Below are 15,705 nucleotides of genomic sequence, written 5' to 3' on the forward strand. Positions count from 1 at the left end.
TTTAAAATGAGATTAGACTTATTTAAAAATTGAAAACAACATTTATCTCAGAGTACAGGGCATTCTGATGTAAGATCAGCAACACTCAATAAAATAAAGTTGGGTTTAAGGCCACATCATTACTACCTTGATATATATATAAAAAAAACCCAGTAAAAAATTTTACTTGCGGATCTATATTTTAATGGTTTGGAACCAGAATTTTAAACTACCCGCAAAAGAAGGCATTTAAAAGTTTTTATCTGAGGGAAGACTCTTCAATTAACTTTCTACCACTTTTAGAATGAATTTATCTAATGGTTATTTCTACCACTACAGCAATTCTCTTTCAGATGAGATTTAATAAATTCTAATGCAGTAGTTTGATAGGTCACCAACTTTAAAAATATCACATATACAAAAAATTGCAGAATGGTGACTCTTCTATTGTAATATTTATCAAATATATTAAATATATTGCTGTTGTCTTTCAACTGAACACACACTTTTTTCCAACCTAAAGCGTGCTTTAAAGGGGAGTTCTAACAATTTTCCTGAGGAAGCATTTGATATGGGACCCAATCACTGCCATGTACATGTGTACGTGTGTGCACACACGCGTGCTATGTTTCCAACATCAGTTTTGAAAAGTAAATTGCTTCTCATTTATGTTCTGACTCATTTCACTTGGAAAAAAATACACTAACATTGCATGGAGATCACCAGTTAAAGACAGAGGAAAATGTAAAAGGAAGGGTCTCTGACAAACTTCAGAAAAGTAGGACATCAATCCCAATGGGATGATGAGTAATGGGTTTCACTGAACTTTCGCTGCTCGTAATTATGCATGTGATTTACAAGCATGTGAAATCAGAGGCTGCCCGGCCGGGTCGTGCCCCGGTGCACACTGCGTCCTCCTCCACATGCTCTTGTGGCTCCTGGGCACCTGGGCCACTGTCTCTCAAGAGCCCCAGCGTCAATGGGCTCAGTCACCCGGACAATCAGCAGCTTTCAGCCTTACGTCCTCTCCTCCCTCGGTAAAAGGACTGCTTCGAAAAGCATCTTTTGAAATGAGGATCCAAGCAGATAGAGAGGGACAGGAGCCCAGGCACACTTGTTCCAATGATCGACAAGTCTTTAGCTCTGTCTGCTGCGGGTGCGAGCCTCTTGGTCCTCTGGCTGCCCCTGAGAACTGGGGTGCAGAGAACGGTGTGTGTCGGCTTCCCTGGGGGGGTCCACCCTGTAGGTGACAGGTGCAAGCTTGTCTTAACTGCCACACACATGCAAAGCTAAGGCTGACTTTCAGATCCTTGGTGGTCAGGGGAAGTTTGGTAAGATTAGACTAGAGTAACTTCTGGGGTAACAAGGGTTTTCAGATATAATAGCAAACTACACATTTTAGGAACAGGAATGAGAACAGTTTTGCCAACTAGCTGAATACCAAATTCCCAAAAGGAACAAAAATAGGAAAATGTAATAGGTAAAGCAATTGTCCGATTAGAATGAATTGTTGAGATTTTTAAATGTCATTTTCCGAAACTTTCTATCAAGAATCTTACAATGCTGACAGAGTTAACTACTCATCTCCTCACTCAGAGTGGACAAGTAATATGTGTAGGTCAGGTAAGTGACAGAAGGTACAGGACAATGACAACTGGTGTCCAACCATTTGCTCCCAGTGGTCACTTCAGTAATATGACTTGGCCATGGATGGGCAGAGAAAATGTGTCTCATTCCTTATTCAACTGATCCAGGGGTCTGGCTCAGTCTAGACCAGTGCCTCTGAAATTACCTGTAAAAGCTCTAAAAATGTACCAATGCCTGAGTCCTAACTCTAGATATTCTGATTTAATTTGGGCAGTAGAATTTTCTAAAGCTCCCAGGCGTTTCTACTCTGCAGCCATTTTGGAAAACCACTGGTCTATCATCCCCAAGGACTTCAAGTAGATGAGGCTGGTTCTAGTACTTCCAGAAGTTCTGACTAGTAATTCAGATATAAGCTCAATTTAAAGATTTCAAATCACCAGGATCTTGGAATTTCCCTCTTTGGGCAAAACAATACCAACAACAAACAAGGTATATGCCCTCCCCCTGACACTAGACACACAAAATGAAGATTTTAAAGTTTTCTCACCAGTTGGACACTTGAGCCATTCTTCATAGCATCAGTATGAGTGGTCATCTTGTACAATGCACTACCACCAAAGATCTAGCAAACCACTATCTAGTTTTAAAACCTATTTTTGACTTACTCTTGGCAATTTCACAAAGCTCGGTCTTCTAGGATTTGAGCTGTTGTGAATGGAATCACCTCTTCCTAAATGGCAGTTTAAATTCATATGGCATAGAGTTTACTCCATTAATCCAACTCCACAATTTATTTCCTATAGCAGAAAGAAGTCAATTCTTTAGCGGGTGCTTTGCATTTTTGCACATAACTTTTGCTCGGTGCAACTTAGTTACACTCACAGGGTACCGAAATCTCCTACAATCTGGGTGTTAGATAAAAACCAGATGCCATATTTTTAGCTTCAGTCAGGACCCATTTAGGGAGGAGTTTTCCAAGTTCCCCAAATGACTGGCTCTTTGCTGGTGGTATCAGAATCAGGGCTGGTAGGGATTTAAGGAGATCAACCAAGTCCAGCTTTTTGCCACAAAAAGGCCACTCCTTAACCAGGTGACAGATATCCCTGTCAATTCTTAATTGACAATTAGCAGAAAAGGAATTCCAAATTCCCTTATAGCCAGCACTAGCTTTTAGAAACTCTTATAATCAAGAATTCCTCTTTATGTCTGATTTAATATACTCATACTGGTCATTAATTAATATCCCGGGGGGGATCATCACTGTGGTTTGTCCTGTATTTATTTCAAACATACCAAGGTTGGGTTTCATATACATTATTAATTCTGTGATTTGAAAATTGCAATCAATACTTTGGTCTGTTAAAACAGCTTTATTCCCTCTCTTAGGATTTTTAAAACTAAAAGACGAGAGAAATGATATGCATAATAATTTATGAAAATTCCTATTTGCATTATTAATGCAAAATGATCATTGACAAACACAGAATACACTAACTGTACACTAACATGAACAACTAACTATTCACATATCAAGAAGCCTGAAAAATGCCTGTGAAGTAACTGTGATAATGTTTTCACTTCAGAAGTCTCTGAGGGGCATACCACAAAAATCAATGGCATAATCCTAATCAACTCATGAATGTGTTGGCATCCGCCACATCAAACCAACAGTAGCCACTTCTAACACTTCCAATCTGTGACTTGTGACAGGAGTTCCTTGGAGACTGAGATAAAGGCCAGTTGTTGTATAAGCTACTCGAAGTGATAAGGATGTGGTCTTGTTACTCCCTTATCAGTATACACTCAAATATCCATGTGATAGATTCCTATCTTATTGATATCACTAGTGCCAAATACTAAGGGAATCCAAAATATACACTTTGAAATATGTCTTTAATTTAGAAATATGTATTCTATCAATACATATGTAGAAGAATGGATTCTGAAGTTTAAGCCCCAGAAGCCCTGCAGCTCTCCTAGGAAAGGAAGCCCAAAAAGGGTTCTGCAGAATTCCTAGAGGCCTGCAGAACGTATTGCAGAATCACGGCACTGTCATAACCGAGTTTGTATAATTTTACTGCATGTTGAGATGTCTCAAAGTCAGAGAAGATAAACTTTCATTCATATCCCAATGAATGGGTGTAAATGAAGAGGGCGTCTGAAGTAACTCTAATTATAGAAGCAGGGCATTCTTTAGGCAGTTAAATTGAAGTAGAAAGAAGAACATCAGTTTTTTCCTTCTTACAACAAAGTTTTCAAGTATTCTGAGCCCATTTCTTTCACCTACATTTTATCATACACAGATTTTTAATACCAACATTTTAAGTAAAATGGTATTTGAAAACTATGTGTTATTCTCTCAAATACCCAAAGATATATTAAATTTTAGAGCAAATTGGCAATGTGTATTGTGGCATATGTCCTTCAACTCAGTAATGCTCTTTCTATCAGTGAATTTTAAAGAAATCATCCATGATCAGGTTAAATAATATATACAAGAATGATAAATAACATTATTTACAATGATAAAAAGAAAATACTGGGGGTCTTCCTAAATATCTCATAATAAGGAAATGGAACACTCAAAAAAGATAAAAAACTAAGTTTTTGAGAAAAGTTTCCAAATCTGGTAACATACTCATGACATGCTGTTAGGTGAAAAAAGAAGGCTAAAAAGATGTATATATGGTTTGATTTCAATTTTATTTTAACACTTCTTAGGAAAAAAGCTATAAGAAAACATGTTCTTCTGTGTTTCCACATTTATTAATATGGACCTGTGTTACTTTTGTAGTCAGGAAAAATTCATTTAATTTTAATATAAAAACTGGAAGAAAGTATATCAAAATGTTAATAGTGATATTCTTTAATTGATGGGATTATAGGTGATGATTTTTAAAATACTTTACTTTCCCCAATTTTTTATTTTATAGAGAGCATGTTTAATTTTCAAGGTAAGTAAAACACTTGTAGTGAGTAATGCACTTGCTGCTGCATCTTTATTCCTTCCTCATGAGGTACCACTTGCAATGAGTTATCAGAACACATTTCAGAATGTATTTATTGAACTCTGATGTACAAAACACTAATGTTTTATTTTAAGAGACTTTGGAATATTTGCTGTGAATTGTAATGAAAAATTTTATTGGGAGAAAGTTGAAACTACTGATTTAAACAGCTTTTCCAAATGATCTGTGTCTTTCTGCCAAAGTCCTTTTCCTTAAAGGACCACAAGTACCATAAAATACTTCTCTTATGCAGTATGTCTTGGTGATGCTGTCACAACATGGCCTTGAGGCTGGGTGGTCCCAACAATAGGTATTCTCTGTGCTCTAACTGAGTCACCCTAATTATTTCATGTGGTAGATATTGAATAGATAGATATCAGGAATATATTTATATTTTTTTCTGATTTGTTTCTGCTGGTTTTGATGTTCTTACCTTTGAATAGAGCTTAACAAAGCAAAGAGGAGCTTATTTCGATATGAGTAGCAGAGTAAAAATCCTCCTTTGATTCTTTTTTTCCAGTTTAGAAAAAGATAACCAGTTCTTCCCCAATCATACTTAATTCCTTTCATTCTAAAACGGTCATGAGCTGTTAAATGTCATAATTTAGAATGCCACAATTTGCCTTATAGCTTAGTACTGCTAATATTGTACTGTGTTACTCTCTTGTGAAATAAACTTGACAATAATTTTATTTATATACCTACTAGATTATTTGAACATGAGAATTCAAATTGGAGAAGTGGGAAAGAAGGCAATAGATGTGCTTATATATTATAAAGGTGGCTAATTATAGATAAAAATATCTGACTTACCTGTAAAAATATTGTACAAGGAAATCACAGTATAAGTAGCATTTTTTATGACACAGACTCGAACACAGATGCGGTAAAAGAATGATTTGCAATTGCCAAAGTAACCCAAAGACCTCTTTGTTTCTGCTAGCAAATGCTGATATACAATTCTAATGCCTGTGAAACAATATTTAAACAAATACTTTATAAAACCAATAATTATTTTAAGTATGTAAATTACATAGGGAAACCATGTCAAAAATATCAATCTGATTGCACTGCTTAATAGTCACCAAATCACATTAAAAATTTAATGTCATTGTCCTGATTTAGTTGCCATAATTATTGTTCCCTTATGTTGTCTCCTTATTTTCTCCTATATTATTTCTTTTATTACAAAGAAATACCTTTAGTGAGGAGAACACTAAAATAAAATTAACATAGCCAGAGCAAAGATAAATAAAATTTAAAAAGCCAACCTTTATTCCACTTTGAACAAGTTTGTGAATGTCCAAATAAGGCTCCTTGAAAATTTCTCCTTCAGGGGTAAGTATCTTCACGTAACCTTCTTTTTCCAGAATGAAGAGACGGTGTGAGCCATCCCCACTATGCAGGGCGCTGACGGGCTGGCGCAGCCCACTCACAACCTCCTGAATACAGAAGCAGTTGTGTTTGTGCTTTCTAAACAAATTAAAGAAAACCAGTAAGCTTTTCTTGAGATGAAGGAGGTAAGGGATGCACTTAGCATCCTTTTCAAAATATATTTCCTCTAGGAATCAACGGTTTTGATAATCACGAAGGACTGCTAACCCAAGGTCACACTCTGATTCTTTTAAATTCTTTTCAATGAAAAAAACAAAAAAAACCAAAAAAGCCTTCTATTAGGAAGTAAAGGAGAGAATCAAAACACATATGTATTTTAAAATTTCACAAGCTCACTATCTCATCTTTCAGCGACTCTAATTAAAACTGACTTTACTCATAATAATTAAACCTTACAGAAAGGCATTCAGAGAGAAAGTTCTAAGATCTATTTATAAAACTCTGGTTTGCTACTAATAATTGTGCTGAATGTTTCCACAGTGCCATAAGCTAACAACTATCATAAAATTCAAGTTTAAAACTATACTCATAAAATTCCCATGAATCAGAGAGAAGCCAAGCTCATAACAGAAGATTAGTAGTCTCAGCATTAAAAGCATTTAAGCAAATATGATTTTAGAGAAGCAAACTACCAAAAAGAAAACAAAAAGCATCTGGAGGATATAGCTGCTGGACATGAGCATAGCCAGTTGACTCATTGTTAAAACCACAAGACTTGTCGGGTTTTTTCTTTCTTTTTTTTTTTTTTTAAGATTAAAGAACATTTATCTTTATGAACCTGCTGATCTCTTCCACTTTGTCGTATTCTTCCATCTGGTCCAAGTAGTTAGATGCTGGTCCCCTGATTTGTTTTCTTGGGAAATCTGGAAAGCACAAGCCACCATCTTTTCTTGCATAGTAAAAGCAAAACTCATCAGCAGTAGTTTGAAGGAAACCTTTAAAAATGTAAAAGGACGCCTTAGAAATATTTAGTGTCATGGTAAAAACATCTCATTTGAAAGACAAAATATAGGTAAAGAATTTTTTAGGAACTATATGAATATTCTAGGGAAGTATATAGACAAAAAACAAAAGGAAAGAAGAACATATTTTTTGGCTTGGGATTTCCATTTCTTTTTTAACCAAAATTTAAAAATTGCAGTAAAAGTGAAATGATATTGTGTTGGATGTCTTAAAAGGCTCATATGAAACAGAATTGATACGAACACAGCATTAATCTCGTTATTGCATTGACTCTATTTTCAAGCCTCCCTGGTTACTATATGTTGTACTTTCAAGCTCATCTGATTACTATTCAGCACTTTTTCCCCACAGTACTATTAACTTCCTAAGAAGAACAAATTGCGATCAGGAAAGAGATAGACCATCGGGAGCCAGTTTGGGTCATTTTACAATTCTTATTGTATTGTCACTCATATATGATTAAATAATAAATCTAGTTACTATCCCAAGGTCATTCATTATATGCTACAGTAAATGACTGACTCCCTGCAATGATCAAGCAATGAATTGATGCCAGTAACAGAGCCTCTATATTCAAATGTGTTAGTGCCTTTTTCTTGCTCACTTACTGGAGACAATGATTATTTTGTAATACAAAAATTTTCTTTAAAATATCCTTTCAATATTCTCAAGCAGAATAGCTGACATACTACCTCTCAATGAAAAAAATATTAAAACGAGCCAAAACAAAAATGCAGAGTAGACTTAAAAGGATCTGAAAGACCTTTTTTTTTCATTTCTTACATATTAAGAATTTTTATCAAATAAAAAGTTGAATAAGAAAGAAGATCCTATTACAAAAAAATTTTGACATTACTTTTACAATTTGAATTAATAAGGTAGGTTTTTATTGGGGGGGAGGGCATATTAATTAATCAGATTCACTTCCATATTCTGATGATTTTGCTATTAAAATATGATGCTGCTATCAGAGTTGACTTTATATGATGTCCCAAATTCCTGCTTCTGGTTTCATACCTTTAATTATGCTCAAGGTCTTGATTTTTACCTAACAAATTAGATTATTGTACTCCCAATCAGTTTTGTAACAAAGGCACCTGGTAACTCAGGTGAGGTTTAGAAGTTGTATAATGGATGCAAGTTTGCAAGGATTTGCAAGAACAAGAATTTGGGGACAACCAAGTGAGGCGCATCAATGGAACATGAAAGACCTTAAAAAGTTGATTTTCTGTGAGCTTGACCTAGGTCCCCTCAGACCTAAAGCTAATCTTGGAATCCGTGGGTCCCAAATGGTTAAAACATAATATACATTTTGACCTAACTTTTGGGTGAAATGGATCACCCCTAAATTTCTGAGACAGACTCTTCAAGGCCAATATCTGACTCAACTACTGGGAAACATCTTGTCTTTGGGAAACTGGCAAGTAAAAGCAGATGTCCTTGGGTGTGTGTGTGTGTGTTGTGGGGGAGGTGGGCAGAATAAGGAGGCAAGGAGGCTGTCAGCTGGGGAGGAGGCAAGGAGGCTGTCAGCTGGGGAGGAGGTTATCTTTCTTTGAAAAAATCCAGGGATTAGAAATTGGGGAGAGGAATGACGGCTGAAACAGCTTTTACTCATCTTCAGCAATTCACTGTTTGCAAAAGATAACTTTTCTCCTCCATTCTTTAATGGCTAAGCATCAGATGAAAACTGCCCGGTAGTGTGAAATAATTCTGTTTGAGGTAAAAAGAAGAGAAGGAAAACTGCGTTGCTAAATCAGACTTTTCACAGTTTGGGGCTAGAAGTTTTTGGGGGCTAGGTGTTTTATATATAAATATATATAGATATGTATATATATATATTTACCTTCAGGCAGGGAGTTCTCCATGTCAATCTGATGCATGCGGGAAGACTGTCATACTATGGATCTATTTAAAACTGAATGTGTGAAGGAGAACTTTTGTTTTAATGTGATTATTTGCCTGCAGGGGTCACAGAAAAATTCCAAAGTGCAATTCAGAGGGCATTTTGAGTTTGCTTTTTAAAAAAATATCTCTTTTCCAGCAGTCTGCAAACCAATACCATCTTAAGGGGAAATTAATGAACAATGCCGGTGGCTAATTCCATTTTATAAGGAATTATTAGCTGGGGACAAACATGAGGAAATGAGAAATCATTTTCAAATGGAACATCTGAAGATGAATGAGTACAGATTCATAAACTCTGTCGCTCCAGAGATACTATGCTCTCTTAGCAAATTAAACAAAACAAAACAAAACAAAACCAGAATGTTAACAATGAATTATTCCGAGCTTTTTACAGTATTGAGACAAACTGAACAAACTAAGTGGGAAGAAGGGAGCCAACTCAGAAGACTTTTACATAAAAATATGGGCATTTTTCTGACAATTATGTTACTTTGAATTGAAACATCTAATACTTTTGTTAGTACTTTACCTTAAATGACCCGATTTTATAAGCAGGGATGAGTAAGATATATTTTCCTGTGAAGAACTAAAAGAGATCTGGTTTCAGGACATGGGGCTAACATTTATTGCCAGGGAAGATATAATTTACCGAATGGTACCCTTCTGTTTGGAAGGAAACACTGAAGAGTATTTTACTGAAGGTGTGCAGCTCACCCTGGATCATCATAATATGATGAAGTCCACTAACAATGGAAGTACACTGATGATTCCAGCAGCTGTAATTTTTTTACAACTCCTGATAATTTATCAAATGTTTTGGTACTGTAACTCTTCTCCTGGATCATAAACCCAGTCCTACTATACCACAAAGCACCCTATAAAGTACTGACATGTAAATAAATATTCTCTGTGCAGTTTTCTAAGCTCTAGCTTTTCACTGAGCATGTATGCTACAGAAAAGTTATTTTTTCCTCATTATATATGTTGTTCATCATGATAAGGAAAAAATGGAAAAACCCTACCATCTGTAAGGCTTGCACTAGACAGCATTTTCTAGCAGAGGGAGTAGACTTTGGTGTATTCATATATCCGCTCTGGTTTGCTCTCTTGGGCACTAATGAGACACACGTGTAAGATATCTGACTGGGTCAGGAGTGGCTGTGGACTCGAGAAACTCAGTGGAATCAAATTCTTGACCTTGGCCTCTTTAGCAATGGGATTAAACCAACTGAACTAATTGTGTACAGACAGATATTTCACACTACCATAACCTACAGCTGAGATATGATGGTCCAAGAGTGATAAAAATCACTATGATAACAAGTATAAAGGGAGAAGCAAGGCCCAGAGATGTCCTTTCCTATCCTTTCCACAGAGGGTATTTATTAGGCCATCATTTAGTGAACAGCAAAGCATCTCCTCTGTTCATCGTAATTCAGGCAAAAGACGAGACCCATGGTATTGAGAAAAGAGTTCCTGTGGGTTTTTTTAAATGAAATTTGGGTATTTTTTAAGAAGTTTTAAGAGTTTATCTCCCTAAGTAAAGTCACAACAGGAGAATATTATGATTAATAAAACTCTAGTGTATCCTCACTGTCGTGATTTTTAACTTCCTTCTTTTTATTTTTGTGGAGATAAGCAGACCATGAATGTTTCTGAATTAAAGTTTCTAGAGAGTAGCTGTCTTTCAGGTATACGTGTATCCCAAAGTGAGTGGCACTTTCTTAAAGCCAAGAGGGTGAAGCAAAGGGATAGACCGTTTATGTGTTTAATTCTTTACATATTGGGCAGTGGGGGAAGAAATGAAGATGTCTCTAGAATTATTTTCTCTCTTTCAACCCCTTTCAGCAGTTCCCTTCTCTTAGCAAACTACAACCCTTAAGGTCCCTTCCTCTTCATGGTTTTGATTTGCAGAAAGATGAGGCTAACAATGAGGATAGTAAAAAAAAATAAATAAATAAAAGAAATCACAAAGTAGCTGTTTTTCACAATTTCGAACTTCGGAGAAAAGCAATCCATGTCATTAAATAGACTTAAGAAGGTGAAATTATTACAAATTTTGAGTAATTTCTGAAAAACGAGCGTTCTAGAATTCTAAAGAGCCTTCTGTGCTGGGGGCCAGGGCTGAGGGGAGGATTATCATCTGATTCATCACACTTTAGGAAATGGTAACCTACGTGCCAAGGATCAGTCTGGCTAACAAATTGATCAACCTAAGTAACACAAAGAGTGTGTTATTACAGCTCACTTTTGGGACAAGTATTTAGAGCAATTATTAGCATTTGATGGATGCAGAGGAAGCCCCCTCTGCTCGCTGCTAAAGCCTGCTGGCCTGGCCCTGAAAAGTACCCTTGTTGCTCCACCCACCACTGGAGTGGAGCTTTCATCTGGTTATCTTTCAAGGCAGCCTGGGTGGCCACCAAAAGCACTTGACATCTTGATGCACTTCAGCAGTTTTACATATATACAAACTTTGTAGAAAAATAAATTTGTCATTCGTCACCACATATGTTGATCTGGGGAGTGAGGTGCTTGCAGCTCTGGCTCCTGAGTTGTTTGCTGTGCTCTCTCTTTCAGTGGATATTGCTTTTTGTTGTTTGTTCTGGAAGCTAAAATAACTTCAAATATAGGAAGCACCCCACAGATGAGTCTCTAATTCCAGCCTGGTGGTATTTATCGCAAGTAGATAAAGGTAGATAAAAATGCCCGCTGTCAATACCATTTTCAATTTATAGTGGTAAAGGCAAACCTTCCAGACTGGAAATTTGCAGCAAAACTTTATGGGACCTAATCTGTTATCGCTTCTCGGCAGGCCAGCTAGGCAACCGTGACCTATTCTACTTTGCTTTGGAGAATGTGATAAAGAGAAAGAAACAGCTGGTTTAAGGAAAGCCTTAGAAACATGGCTGTAGTTTAAAAAAACAATAATAATATTTTCACATTGAATGGGTTTAGATACTTGTTATGGTACACCAAAGGAAGCAAGCAACCCTAGTCAAAATGTTTTCTTAGGCTATTAAGAGAGGTCTATAAAAAATACAAAAATCTACACTTCTCTGGGTCAGAGAAAAAAGTAAAATGTGCATAGCAGTTAAAAAAAATTCTCCAAGTGCATCCTACAGTTCTTAAAGCTTGTCTTGTCCTTCAGCGCTATTGAGTTTTATAAACTGTTAGTTTCAGTAGATTTGTTTGTGTGTGACACTGCCTAACTAAACAGAATCGGTCTCGTTAAATTCGTTTCTACCTCTGTGTTGAATCTTCCAACCTAAAGCAACAACCATCAAGGTTTACAAGCTTCTGATGGTAAAATTAATCAATGCCCAAGAACCTATATGTTTATTAGGGTCCAAAAGACGATAGTGACCAGGTATATCTGGGACATTATAAGCATAAGAACTTGAACTTCTTTTAGCCTATCACTTTCTCATTGTACAAGTTTGGTTACGGCATTTAACTTCTCCTGAGGCTCAGTTTTCCTCATCTGTCAAATGGAAATGACCAGACCTTTCCTATCTACCTCACAGGGTTTATGAGGAGCAAATTAGTCATTATATATGAAAGTGCTTTGTAAGGTGTTACTTTTGGGGGCCTTTTGAATTATATTTTATTTAAGGAAATACCTTAAAAGTCGGTGGACAATCTGCACTTATGTATCAGCTGTGTAGAAGGGGAAGCCGTCTTGATATCAACGCTGATGACTAAAGACACCAACAAGAAATTTGTGCTGATAATCCAGCATGTGTAAAGATTACCAACTGTATTATCTATTTAACAAGAAATGTTAAACCCTTCAACAAAACAATGTATTGTTTGTAGGCTGAAATGACAGCAGCAATTTTAGCAGCAATAAAATGTTCCAAGTTTGAACAGTTAATTATGAGGTAAAAATAGATACTGTGAAAGGCAGATAAATTTTATACTCTCCTAAGCAAGCATTTAGGAACAGGTATCTTGGAAAGCTATTCTGCAGTAGTTGATTTAATGTATCTTTTTTTTTTTTTTTTTACCTGGAACATGGCCTCGGCAAGTATAAAAGAATTCTTTGCAATAGTCTTTGCAGAGCAGGGGAAGTGCCAGGTCTCTTTCCAAGGATTCTGTCTCAGGTGAGTAGAACAGGCTCTGAGAATGTGGAGAGCAAAGTGCACATTTGATTTCCTCCAGTAACTTCCCGCATTCTGTGTTGTTGGTAACAGAAAACATCTGAAAGCCATAAATCAGAAACAAACTTCTTTTTAGTTCCATGAAGTTAGGTTTAGTTATGTTTTTTGGTCATCATGGAAAGAGAAAAGTGTCATTTAGCTGTTGTCTGCAGAGAATCACCAAGTCACAATACAGTATGTCTTTATAAGGACACAAGTGCAGTCTCTTGGGTTGGGATGGGAGCGCAAAGGGTAGGGAGGCACAGACATGCTTCTTACTCTTGCAAATCCAAGTCTGTTTATCTGTCCTTCAGGTGTGAAAAATTAAATGACAATTATATATAGATTCTTTAACCCTTTTTCTTACGCTGCCTCAAAGTCTACACTGACTGATAATTTAACTTTAAAACTCCAAATACCTTTATACAACTGTATGTAAAGCAACTTTTAAGACATGGCTTATTTGTGTCTTGGGTAAAAATCTATTTCACTCCTGAAATTCCTAACGACATTCTCAAAGATATTACTTGAATTACATTGTTCTCATTTTAATTAATTTTCAATATACAGATTGCATAGGGAAAGTTTTCTAAAGTGGGGGAAATTTCGCCCTTTCATGTTCTATAAAAATAATACCTGAAGCCGAGTCAAACAGGTTTAAGACCAATTTTTATTATTCATTGTATTTTAGCCAGGAAACATTTTCTAACTAGTTTTATGCACGAAAAACACAAGAGTTTAATAAAAGTGATTTTGTATAGTATTTAGTGAGTTTCAATGAAAAAGGGCATACTTTTATCTTTGTTTATACAGTATTATTATGTCTTTTATATCAATAAGACTAGTTTGAGAGTTACTGATTCATTGAGGTTAGTAATTTGCAGATAAAATAGGTTTCAGTGTCTAGTACTAACTTTAAAAAACTGACTTCAGGACCTCCTCTAATAAATATAAATATAGAATATCAGCACAATAATTGAGATGTGAAATGTAGTGCTGTCTAAATTAAGCATTGATTTTTCATATTAAAAAACACCATATGGTGTTAAAAAACACCATAATGGGATTGAATTTTATGTTTTCCCAGTTTATATAACTATGTTTATACTTATTTCTTTAGAACTATGAACTGAAATTAACATTTTAAACTCTAGATCACTGCTTAAAGCAAATATTTCATTCTTCAGTTGAGATTCTAATTTGAGTAAATTGAGTGAATCATATGGCTTCTATTTTTTAGGATAAAGATATTCTAAGTGATCACAAAATTTGGATCTGAAAGAGCAAAGCAACTAAAAAAAATTGTTGAATACAAGGCATGCTGAAATTTTAAAAGTCCAATAGAAGCTACCCTGTTTCGGAAAAAAAATATATGTGTATAAATATGATGAGTCGTAACTATCTACAATATTCAGAAAAGTTATTATTAATCACAATTATGTTTGCATTTTGATTTTTATCAATTTATTTAAATGACAATGGCTTAAATGGTTAAAGTTTTCTAAGGGGAAACATACACCAGACACTTAGAATTTGCATTCCAAGAATGTTTTAAATGTCTTTTGTTGTCCATACTCTGGCAGACCTCACCAGATCTATTCAATATTAATACTGTTCAACTTTGTCCTGTTTGTTTATCATACGGCAGTCCACTAAGAACAAAACAACTGCAGGATGCTGAAGCCACCGCTTTTGCTGGCTGAAAAACTGGAATGTAATTACCTTTGGTTTTATGGAGAACATGCATGCTTAGATTTTTTTATAGCTGAAACAAAATGATCCCCATATACTCTCCCAGCTGCTATCCAGGAAGAGCTTGATTTTAGGGCCTCAAGAATTCTGTCTTTTACAATTTTTGGAATGTGTCCTGGCCACAAGATCTCTCATCAAAAGTGCAGAAATAGGATTCAATAAATTATCTGAAATCAAGTATAATATTATTCTTTGTAAAGTTTCATGCTGTTCCAACCCAGCAGGATGGTAACATTTTGCTCTGTGTGAGGTCTGCAGTGTAAATACCTATTTGAAGATAGATAGAGCCATCATTCTGGCTTTGGTTTCAATGAACCAATAGTCTTACTGAAGTCAATTAAACTGACTCAGCCCAAGCTGCAGCGCTGTTTTAGACAGATGAGTGCTGCTGTGTGTAGGGTATTTTTTTCTTCTTTTTTGCCTAAGTGTCTGTGTCTATACAGGTCCTTAACTTTATGTCTGACAATGTCATCAATCTTAAGAAGAAATTTAAGCTAATATCCTGTTTCAATTTTTAAAAGCCATATATGAAACCATCAAATTATAGCGGTTTAAACTAAATATACTTTGGAAATCATGTAAAACTTCGAATCATTATTACAGTGTGCCTAGTAATGATTGTGGCTGTTGCTGACTAATTTATAACATCTGGCAGGTCATCCTCTAATCTTCAGCCACATGAAAGTAAAATCCATACAAGGAAGGTAAGATAAATCCTGGAATACACAGTGAAGCGTGGCCTACAACTACAGTTTATCAACAAATAGTAAAATGGGTGACAGAGACCTTCTGTATGTCTCTTTATTTATCAAGTAACTAAACAGAGAGGATAAAAAGGCACCCACATGGGTTCGATGAGGGGACAAAAGGAGAAAATACAGGACAGTATATTAAGATGACGCCTTAAGATCACTTGGTACACAAAAAGTTATTTCTAAAACTCATATGCCTACAAGGTTGTTCAGCTGTTGGGTAGA

The 15,705-nt window shown here is 35.7% G+C and overlaps 1 protein-coding gene across 2 annotated transcripts in view; it reads right to left on the reverse strand.

The window, feature by feature from the left end:
- The window catches only part of HHIP (hedgehog interacting protein), an 87,307-nt gene that overhangs the window by 68,242 nt on the left and 3,360 nt on the right, over positions 1-15,705 (reverse strand). For both annotated transcript variants that reach the window (XM_061191633.1, XM_061191632.1), the window contains exons 2-4: positions 12,845-13,037; positions 6,748-6,904; positions 5,846-6,047 (exon numbers count right to left, since the gene is read on the reverse strand). In XM_061191633.1, coding sequence (XP_061047616.1) covers positions 5,846-6,047; positions 6,748-6,904; positions 12,845-13,037 — 552 coding nt within the window. The remainder of the gene's footprint in view (positions 1-5,845; positions 6,048-6,747; positions 6,905-12,844; positions 13,038-15,705) is intronic.

The sequence above is a fragment of the Eubalaena glacialis genome, chromosome 5 (assembly GCF_028564815.1).
Source record: "Eubalaena glacialis isolate mEubGla1 chromosome 5, mEubGla1.1.hap2.+ XY, whole genome shotgun sequence".
Classification (NCBI taxonomy): domain Eukaryota; kingdom Metazoa; phylum Chordata; class Mammalia; order Artiodactyla; family Balaenidae; genus Eubalaena; species Eubalaena glacialis.